Below are 10,123 nucleotides of genomic sequence, written 5' to 3' on the forward strand. Positions count from 1 at the left end.
TGTTCTCCTCCGTGAGCAGGGGTTTGTGGCACGACGAGCGGCGGTGCATGATTCTATTCATGAGAGCACGACTGAGAGAATGAAGATGGTCTCACTTCGGTCCTTCGGACATGTCTCTCAATGTGCTGTGTTGTTGAAAAGGTACTTGTCTTATTAGCGCCTTTAGGGGCTCTTCCAAGTACCGTCGTACTTTAAACCCAAAATGAGTTCCCAAGTAAGTTTGTCGTTATTTCATCGCACTTTCGTCGTGCTTTTGTCGTGTTTTCTGCTTCCACGTGATTGGCTAGTGATGGTTTTGTCGTGTTTTGTGTTTTGAGGTTTTCAGCGCGCACGGATTGGACAAACCTATCCAATCACAGTGGCATATGCTTACATACTAATTTTCATATAAAGACCAATGTGCTTGCTCACCAGCGAAATTTGCCGGCAGCGGTGGTGACCTGCCCTAGATCCAAGCACAAGGCCTAGGTCATACGAGCCCTAGGAACATGTAGATTGACAAGAAGCATGATAGATATGCCTAGCTATAGCTTTGAAGTCTCCGCCATGATGTTCCGCAGCCTCTCCTCGTACATAACAGCAGTCGAGTTGTGCCGTGAGCAAGACATGGCACGGCTCGCTGTTACCACAGGTATCGTCATGGCTGCCAAAGCGTTCACAGCGGTACTGTGGCATGACCCCAAAGGTATCCTGCGGAAGTGGGATTGATTTCACAGTTCCTGGTGGTGCAGTTGACGAGAACACGCCCACTAATGGCGGCTCCGACCAACCTCGGCATGGACTTGCAGCCCCAAGGTGCGAGTAGAATATCCAATACTCAGATCAAGTAAAACGAAATCCAATCATTTTAACCTACTTGGGATGCACAAATACCCAAAACACGATCAAAACATGACTCGCCATCGTACTTTGAAAAAGAATTTTCGAAGTACGACGGAAACGATTCTGATTGGCTCCGTTCGTTTTTGAAAGTTACTTGGAAGAGCCCCTTATTTAATTCACATGTCGGGCGTGGTAGTGCACATGACGAGAACTTCAATTGTGGACACAGGCCCCGTGGTTTTATTCCATTCTTCTTATTATTAATTTAAATAGATCTGGTGGTGCTAAGGCCTTGGCGATATTGACGACCCAAACTTCGTTTCTGTGTTACCTTGCCAATTGACTTTACCTCTAGTTTTTGATTATCTCTTTTTCGTGGTACAGTATTCAGTATCTAATTGGCCCAACAATGTATTTTTGGGGTCGCTTCAAACCCTTACTACTGTAGTATGGTGCCAATAATAGCTAACAGAGGAAGTATGGTATCTACCATTACTTTTTGACCGAAAATTGCTTACAGTTAACAGTAAATTCATCTGAAATTTCGAGATGTAAAAATACCGAAAGTTTCATATTTTTACTTTTGACAGTGAGTTGGAGATTCGTATGTCGATAACGTTATGTCCAGTTGAGCCCGTAACTGGCTGGCTCCACTGTCAGCATCACACCACAGTCGCTCGGGTCTTAAAACACCAATGAGTTCGAGTTTAATCTGAAATTTGTGAGTGGTCTATTTTGCCAACGACAGTTAACTGTTCTTTTGTTCAGATTCATCCCAATGGCGACAGCCCCAGCAGCACGACTCGGGCGAAAACAAGTGATTCACGTGACGGATGTCGACAGGGCGAGGAAGGAGCTGGATGAGATATCGAAGGCGTCCCCCGCCAACGCACCATCCATCGATCAAAACGGTGATGCTTCGTGGGGGCCTGTTGTCTTGTGCGAAGCCATCACGTGGAATGATTTCGAGCGATGGCTCAATGCCAACGAAGGACGAGTGCGACGGTGGGTCTTTGAGCCTCTGGCTGATATGCCGGACAAGGGAAGAGTGGTCATCTACAGCATTCCATCGGTCGTTCACGGAAGGACATCCGATGAGATCTATCGGTCGATTCTCATGCAAATCGCATTGGCTGGAAATGACACGCGCCTCATCACTACTGTGGAAGGGCCAATTGTCACTTGTCGGACGGGAGACCATGGTCAAGAACCAGATGCTTGCGTTACTCCTGTGGGTCTGGCGGTTGGAGGAGCGGTGTTGGCGGCTAGAGGAGGCTTTCCATATCCCAACGTCATCGTCGAAGTGGCCTACAAGAACGACTCCCAAGAACGACTTCGTGCCAAACTCGACCGTTGGATGAGTGACACTACTTCTGTCCAAGTAGCAATTGGAATCAAGATCGATGCTGCTACCCCGAGACGAGTAGCTATCTTGCTCCAACGTGGTCAACCAGTTATGCCACCTCTGGAGTTTGGACATCCTGCGCCAGGCCCGCTTCAGATTTCGTTCCCCTTCGCATCTGTGTACGCTGGTGTTGCGTTGCCACCTGCGTTGGCTGGTCTCGGCAATACCCTGATTTCGATTGATTTGATTCAGTTGCGAACTGTGATTGATGAAGCCATCGGGCAAGACATGCCTGCAGCTCAGTAACGCATCCGTGTACGTACTCGCCTAGCGACGACCTGCCTAATCAAGCAGAAATTTATCACTTTTTACCACCATTCAACACTATTTTGTTTCCAGAGGATTAAACAATATTCACGTTCTAGACGTGAACTATATATATAATAGCTTTTACATCACGCATATTACTCATGATTTATTGTGGTATATTCGACACGAATTTCCAGACCCCGTCGAATCGAATCTCGCCGCCGAATCGACGCTATTGGCTAATCCAATTTTTGAATGGATGTGATTGGCTCTTGCAGAAAGGACAAGTATACTGTCAACCAATCAGAACTCCGGCAAGTGATTCAATATTGATTCGACAAATCACGCGAATTTTGCAAGTATTTACTATTAAAAGTAGCGAATTTACAATACAACGCTGTTGGTATTACTACTAGTAGTATACAGTAGTACTATTAATAGCTTTCATCACCAAGCATAAAATTGCAACTACTCCAGTGTGCATAGTAGTACCAATAATAAACTACTAAGTCGTCACGTCTTCCAAAAATAATTCAAATATCTACTATTTGTAAAGTATTAATCTTGGCCTTATCAGGCAGGGACACTCATCAGCAGCGGCTTTGGGGGCGATGCTTCCCCTCCAACTAGCCGCCCGAGCCAGCCTTGCAGATCGGAATAACTCATGTCTCCCTCGGGAAACGTGAACGGCACAAACTTGGACTGGTTGGTGACTGCGACAATCACACCTACAAACAAATATTGTGAATTCGCTTGAAACTTGCAAAATGCGCGTGGTTTGTTGTCTAATCAATATATTGAATATCACTTGCTGGAGTTCTGATTGGTTGAATATATTTGTCGTTTCTGTAAGAGCCAATCAAATCCACTAAAAAAAGGATATTACGCCAATAGCGTCGATTCGTGAGATTCGGCGGGGTCTGGAAAATTAGGACCAAATCTTCCACAATATTTCAAAATGTCATTTGGAATGAAAAATAGAACGTGCAACACGTCCAAAACTATCATTTTGAATGAAAAAAAATATATTGTGCTTTCGAGTGAAATTTCATTGTGGCGTGGTTTTATCGCTGGAATTTTAATCGATTTGATTGGCTACCTCCAAACTTATTAGCCAATCAAAACCTTCTAAATGAAATTCAACAACCAATCATATCGATTGTACATCGGTTTGGTCGGCGCGATTGATTCGATTGCACCCAAATTTGTATATCAAATCGACAATAAACAAAAAAAAAATTACAATCGAAAACTGCGTACGTACACGAAGCAGACTCGATCAAGTGGGCATCGAAAAAGGCTGTCCAGTTGGATCTGCGACTTGGTCCGCTGTCGACATCAACCCAGGCAAACACCACCGGGTCGAGCTTAAATTCTTCTGCGACAGCGTCGGCGTGGATCCATTGCGCTACATATATATTGTCAAATCGATTCGATTTAAACTGGAGCAGAATCGATTGTGTTAAGAGAATGGATGAAAGAACTGTCTAAGCCAATCAAATCACATTCTGCGAAATTTCTGCCAATCCAAACGTTTGACTCGGCAGAGTTGGGCTAAAAACCATATACTACAGTACTACTACGTACTATATATATATATACTGATCTTTTTAAGAGTATAGTTTGTATTGTCGATTTGATATATACAAATTCGGGGACGGTGCAATCGAATCAATCGCGCCGACGAAACCGATCCACAATCGATCTGATTGGTTGTTGAATTTTATTTAGATGGCTTTGATTGGCTATTAATTTTGAGCTCATCGGAGGTAGCCAATCAAATCGATTTAAATTCCAACGAGAAAGCACAATATATACAAGCTTGATGATCAAATAAATGGATTTGAATGCTACTACTGTATTTGGCAATATATACAAGTATCACGGATATGCATGTAACTGAAACGAGGACAACGGACCTAGACGAGAGCAGTACGACGGCGACGTTCGCATGCAAAAGATCACAACACGACGCCGTTTGGTCTGGAGCAGCTCGGGCGTGAGCTCTTGGACATGGGGCGCGTATGTCGCTGCCAACGACGCGAAAGGCGACGTACTTAGGCGCTGTGACGAGGGGGTTGGGGGTGTCGACTGGGCATGGGAAGTTGAACGGGTTGTCGATTCGTTGTTGTTGCTGTCGTCATCTTCCGTGACCTTGGTGTAAATGTACATGGCGATGACGCCGAGAACGAAGAAGTACAAGATGGGAGTCGTGGAGTTGGTTGATGACGGAGGTCGCTGCTGCTGCTGGGACGAGTACGAGTAGTGGTAGTACTGATGTTGTTCCTGATGGTACTGGTGTTGCGGAGGAGGCTGGTGGTACGAACTGTACCGGCTCTGAGGGGACGAAGACGGACGTTTGGTAGTGAGAGACTCGTATGCTTCTTGAATGCGCACAAAGTTTTCCTTGGCCGCTTCCTGGTTGCCCTGGGTGTTTTTGTCGGGATGGTACTTGATGGCGAGTTTCTTGTACGCGCGCTTGATCTGTTCCTCCGACGCGCCGCGGGAGATGCCTAGAGTTGAGTACGGATCGGCGGACTGATGGTACCCATGCACGAGGCCGTTCTCTCCCTGGAAGGACACGCTTACGAGTGCTAATGCAAGCCACAGCCGACGCCAGCAGCGCATGACTACGACAATTCACGCCCGTTCGCACAATTCAATAAAATATCTAGGTATTTGTAAGGTTGTCTCTTTTTTTACAATAAAAACACGTGTCATGATATTGACCAATCACAGAGTTATGCTTGGTTGTTCATTCTGTCGTTGATCAACCCCACAATGATCGCCAGCAAGACAGCAATGACAACATAGAGTGGCGTGGTGTCGGCTGCCACGAGCGCGTTCGAAGGGGCGGCACTGCTCCCAGTCTTTGTCTTCGCCTCGGCTGCATTGCGTCGTGCATCGCGACTCTTGGCTGCCCCTTCCTTGCTCCATGGTTGCAGCTTGCCTCGGAATTCGTCCACCGATGTGTACCCTTTTCGCTTCATGATGTCTTGAAGTTCCTTGGCAATACGATCAAAACACTTGGGGCCTTCGATCCAATGGCACGTGCCCACTTGGACGGCTTGGGCCCCGCAGAGGATCATGTTGAACACGTCGTCGCCGGATTCGATGCCACCCACCTACAGTGAAAGCCACCCGCGTCAGGTTCCTGGAGAGAGAGAGTCTGATTTATGCACACGTACTCCAATGACGGCAATATCCGGGCGAAGCAGTTCGCGCATCTTCTTGACGTTGGCTAGCGCGGTGTACTTGACAGCAGGACCGGACAACCCGCCAAAGCCATTCTTCGGTCGGATCGCTGGCATTTCCGCCACCGAGTCGACAACCAAGGCATTGCCGACCGTGTTGATGGACGTGGCGAACTGAATACATGTGAATTGGTTGATGATCGCCGCGGCTTTTTCGAAATGGGGACCGTCAAAGAACGGCGGCAGCTTGACGCCTAGTAAAGCAGCCGTTAACGTCTATTTTGTTTTATACGCTTCATAGCCATTCATTGCACTGTACCCAATGGTGTAGACGACGACGCCATCAGAGCTTGCACCGCCGTGAGCACCGTCGCGAGCTGGTCGAAATCGTACGCAATGATAGGGTGGCCAATCACGTTTGGGCACGCCAAGTTGAGTTCGATGGCCTACATACTTTAAGTCAGACTATGACGTGGTAGTATAATAACTACACTAACATGCACGCCTTTGGTGGCACTCGCTTGCTTCAACATGGCCAGGTTGTCGGCGAGGTTGTGTCCAGACAGCGACACCATGTACGGCTTGGACCCCGCCGCAGCAATGGCCTCGTTCGACAGGTAGTACCCAATACCTTTGTTTGGCAGACCCTCCGAGTTGAGACTCGCGACGGTGTCGCTTTGCCACGTGCGCGGCAGGTCGTTCCCGGTCTGTTCGAGGACGGTGGCGCTTTTGGCGAGGACGGCGCCGGCCGCCGACGCGGCGATCTTGGCGAGGGCATCGGACGAACCGGTGCGAGGGCCGCTCGCATTGAAGATGCACGTTTCCAAGTGCAAGCTGCCGCAAAGTGTGGTGGAGAGCGAAGGACTACTACTACTTGTCATGCTTGGTGATCTCGATGCAATTGGTGCAGTTTCGGCTGCCAGCCATGTGCTTCCAAAATCACACTAATACAAGGTGAGTGCCTTTTTTATGTACTAGTAGGAAACAGCATTTCCTTTAATTAGTCTTAATGGTTTAACACATACTAGTAAATGTTAAGGAATTTATAGTTAACAATATTAGAGCTCAATAGGATGGCGCCTTTGCGATTTCGTTTCCCCTGGCATCTGTGTATGCTGGTGTTGCATTGCCACTTTAATTGATGTAGCCATCGCATACTAGCTGCAGTAAGCCTAACATTATGAGACCTAACTCCGATTTTAACACATCAAGCTGCAAAAATTGTATTCACTGTCAGTTAGTCGAAGATTTGTGGTGGTTCAATGAAAGGGTCAACAGGTATTCGTTCAACTCAACAGCAAAACATGTGCACTTCAGGAACCAAAATATAATACAGCTCCCAATTGACTGAACTGCTTTCTGCGTGCATGAACACTTTCGGGCGTCTAATTTGGGTTGACTGTGAAGCCGCACCACCAAACCCTGAATGAACGACGAAATGCTGCATATGACCACTCTTCCATTGTCCGTCCCATCCGCAAGAGGCTCAAAGGCCACTCGCCCTTCGTTGACCTCGAGTCACCGCTCAAAATCTTCACATACAAGACAACTGGCCACCATATTCCATCACCGTTTTGATCGATGGATGGTGCGTGGGCAAGTGAGTCGTTCCAGACCACATCCACCGCCTATTTGGCCCTGCCGACATTGGTCACGTGAATCACTTGCATTCGACCGAATCGTGGTCTGCCACCATCGCTCGAAATCGGAAGCAAGGAATGTACAGTCCCAGGCAAAGTAAGTATTAATATGAAGTTTCAAATATAATCCTCGCAGACAAGTACGAGTACAGGTTACACCCTCACCTCTTAGCTTTCAAGCGTACTCGTACAAACCGCACAAATTGTAGAAATACAATATTTTTTCTAAGGATCTCAAATAGTTACAAACACAAAAAGCGTCGCAAAAATATTCTCAACCTGCGAATGAATTCTACGCATTTTCTAACCGTGGCTAGCCATAGGTTTAGATGGTGCCAGACACGATACCATCGCGAAGTGTGGGCGACTCTTTGGCAGATTTCAACCTGCTGGTACCGCCATTATAATTGGAGCACTTGAAGTGTACTTAGTACCAGCTTGTCCGAGGGCACAGGTCGTGAATATCATCAACAGAGAACTGGAAGGCGAGGTGCTAGCCTTCACTTGGGTACTCCACAGAGTCCGTGGAGTCGTGTTAGACGAGAATAATGGCAAAGATCGTCATGCTTCCATTAGAAGTGCATATACTTCGAAGTATATACTTGGAGTATAACGCAATATTAATACAAAAGTTACTACTATTATTAACGATTACTGGTACTGTTAGTAATTGGTGTAAGCCACGATATCTCGAAGTGCGCTTTAGATTGTGCCCGACACAACACCAAGTCGGGGGATTTCCGAGCCTTTGGAGGACTTGAGCCAACAGGTGCCACCGTTATAGTTGGTCCATGAGTACGCGCGGCAGCCACTCGTCCTGTTACAATCAGCACAACAACTGTCAGCTGATGACCGTTGAGTACTCGAAATGTCATTTCCAAAGTAATCCACGTTCAGTTCTTGACTGCAAGTCGAATTGACAACAATCGCAGCCTTGGCACCCGCTAGGTACGTCTTGGCCCCAATTTGGCTTTTCAGCCAACAGGTCCCGCCGTTGTAGTCTGTCCAAACAAACAACTTGCAGCCAGCAGTGGCCTTACAGTCGGCGCAGCAGAAGTCAGCAGACGACTGGGATGTCGAAGCAACGTCGTTTCCAAAGTAGTCCACATTCGCTTCGATACCGTTGCACACGGGTGTGATCGAAGGGGTAGGTGCAGGCGTACGGACCGACGTAGGTACTGGAGTTCGAGCAGGGGTGGGTGTAGGCGTGAGTACAGGCGTTCGAGAAGGGGTTCGAACAGGTGTAGGTGCGGGTGCGGGAGTACGTGCAGGAGTTCGAGAAGGAGTAGGTGCAGGAGTTCGAGAAGGAGTAGGTGCAGGAGTTCGAGAAGGAGTAGGTGCAGGAGTTCGAGCAGGTCGAGCAGGTGTAGGTGCGGGAGTAGGTGCTGGAGTTCGAGAAGGTGTAGGCACGGGAGTAGGTGCAGGAGTTCGAACAGGGGTAGTTCCGGGAGTAGGTGCAGGGGTCCGAGCAGGAGTTCCCTCGGGAGTGGGAGCTGGCGTTGATGCTGGAGTCGGCTCTGGAGTAAGAGCTGGCGTTGGTGCAGGGGTAGGTTCAGGCGTAGGAGCTGGAGTCGGCTCAGGAGTGGGAGCTGGGGTAGGCTCAGGGGTAGGAGTTGGAGTCGGCTCAGGAGTGGGAGCTGGAGTCGGCTCTGGAGTCGGTTCTGGAGTGGGAGCTGGCGTTGGCTCGGGCGTGGGAGCTGGTGTAGGTGCTGGGGTAGGTTCAGGGGTAGGAGCGGGAGTCGGATCGGGAGTGGGAGCTGGTGTAGGTGCTGGGGTAGGTTCAGGGGTAGGAGCAGGAGTCGGCTCGGGAGTGGGAGCTGGCGTAGCTGCAGGGGTAGGTTCAGGAGTGGGAGCTGGAGTCGGCTCTGGAGTGGGAGCTGGAGTCGGCTCTGGAGTGGGAGCTGGCGTTGGCTCGGGAGTGGGAGCTGGTGTAGGTACAGGGGTAGGTTCAGGTGTGGGAGCGGGAGTCGGCCCGGGAGTGGGAGCTGGCGTAGGTGCAGGGGTAGGTTCAGGAGTGGGAGCTGGAGTCGGCTCGGAAGTGGGAGCTGGTGTTGGTGCAGGGGTAGGTTCAGGGGTAGGAGCGGGAGTCGGCTCAGGAGTGGGAGATGGCGTAGGCTCTGGAGTGGGAGCTGGTGTTGGTGCAGGGGTAGGTTCAGGGGTAGGAGTTGGAGTCGGCTCAGGAGTGGGAGCTGGCGTAGGTGCAGGGGTAGGAGTTGGAGTCGGCTCGGGAGTGGGAGCTGGAGTGGGCTCAGGAGTGGGAGCTGGCGTAGGCTCTGGAGTGGGAGCTGGTGTTGGTGCAGGGGTAGGTTCAGGGGTAGGAGGTGGAGTCGGCTCAGGAGTGGGAGCTGGCGTAGGTGCAGGGGTAGCAGTTGGAGTCGGCTCGGGAGTGGGAGCTGGAGTCGGCTCAGGAGTGGGAGCTGGCGTAGGCTCTGGAGTGGGAGCTGGTGTTGGTGCAGGGATAGGTTCAGGGGTAGGAGTTGGAGTTGGCTCAGGAGTGGGAGCTGGCGTAGGTGCAGGGGTAGGAGCTGGAGTCGGCTCGGGAGTGGGAGCTGGAGTTGGCTCGGGAGTGGGAGCTGGCGTTGGTGCAGGGGTAGGTTCAGGGGTAGGAGCGGGAGTCGGCTCAGGAGTGGGAGCTGGCGTAGGTGCAGGGGTAGGAGCTGGAGTCGGCTCGGGAGTGGGAGCTGGAGTTGGCTCGGGAGTGGGAGCTGGCGTTGGTACAGGGGTAGGTTGAGGGGTAGGAGTTGGAGTCGGCTCAGGAGTGGGAGATGGCGTAGGCTCTGGAGTGGGAGCTGGTGTTGGTGCAGGGGTAGGTT

At 50.0% G+C, this 10,123-nt stretch overlaps 3 protein-coding genes across 3 annotated transcripts; 1 reads left to right on the plus strand and 2 right to left on the minus strand.

Annotated features, from left to right (window-relative positions):
• Positions 1–1,600: 1,600 nt before the first annotated feature.
• On the plus strand, positions 1,601–2,473 carry H257_12944 (hypothetical protein; the record flags this gene model as incomplete). Its single annotated transcript, XM_009840346.1, has 1 exon — positions 1,601–2,473. One exon carries the CDS (start codon positions 1,601–1,603, stop codon positions 2,471–2,473), a length of 873 nt encoding a protein of 290 aa, XP_009838648.1.
• Positions 2,474–2,992: 519 nt separating this feature from the next.
• Positions 2,993–5,125, minus strand: H257_12945 (hypothetical protein). The gene is made up of 3 exons (XM_009840347.1): positions 4,396–5,125; positions 3,741–3,884; positions 2,993–3,204 (listed from the first exon to the last, which is right to left on the minus strand). The coding sequence occupies exons 1-3, from the start codon at positions 5,102–5,104 to the stop codon at positions 3,050–3,052; spliced, it is 1,008 nt and encodes a 335-aa protein (XP_009838649.1). The 5' UTR covers positions 5,105–5,125; the 3' UTR covers positions 2,993–3,049.
• H257_12946 (hypothetical protein) lies at positions 5,122–6,595 on the minus strand. Its single transcript, XM_009840348.1, has 4 exons — positions 6,168–6,595; positions 5,990–6,116; positions 5,665–5,924; positions 5,122–5,601 (listed from the first exon to the last, which is right to left on the minus strand). The coding sequence occupies exons 1-4, from the start codon at positions 6,549–6,551 to the stop codon at positions 5,218–5,220; spliced, it is 1,155 nt and encodes a 384-aa protein (XP_009838650.1). The 5' UTR covers positions 6,552–6,595; the 3' UTR covers positions 5,122–5,217.
• Positions 6,596–10,123: the final 3,528 nt, after the last annotated feature.

Source organism: Aphanomyces astaci (assembly GCF_000520075.1).
Source record: "Aphanomyces astaci strain APO3 unplaced genomic scaffold supercont1.44, whole genome shotgun sequence".
Taxonomy (NCBI): domain Eukaryota; phylum Oomycota; class Saprolegniomycetes; order Saprolegniales; family Verrucalvaceae; genus Aphanomyces; species Aphanomyces astaci.

What these genes read in the sequence shown, in the direction of transcription:
- H257_12945 (XM_009840347.1), bottom strand. Translation starts at nt 5,104, where the DNA reads ATGCGCTGCTGGCGTCGGCTGTGGCTTGCATTAGCACTCGTAAGCGTG. An exon ending in GTCGTACTGCTCTCGTCTAG is followed by an intron (nt 3,885 to 4,395) that starts GTCCGTTGTCCT and finishes ATATATATGTAG; the next exon opens with CGCAATGGATCCACGCCGAC. An exon ending in CTTGATCGAGTCTGCTTCGT is followed by an intron (nt 3,205 to 3,740) that starts GTACGTACGCAG and finishes ATTTGTTTGTAG; the next exon opens with GTGTGATTGTCGCAGTCACC.
- H257_12946 (XM_009840348.1), bottom strand. Translation starts at nt 6,551, where the DNA reads ATGACAAGTAGTAGTAGTCCTTCGCTCTCCACCACACTTTGCGGCAGC. An exon ending in GTGCCACCAAAGGCGTGCAT is followed by an intron (nt 6,117 to 6,167) that starts GTTAGTGTAGTT and finishes TAAAGTATGTAG; the next exon opens with GCCATCGAACTCAACTTGGC. An exon ending in CGGATATTGCCGTCATTGGA is followed by an intron (nt 5,602 to 5,664) that starts GTACGTGTGCAT and finishes CTTTCACTGTAG; the next exon opens with GTGGGTGGCATCGAATCCGG.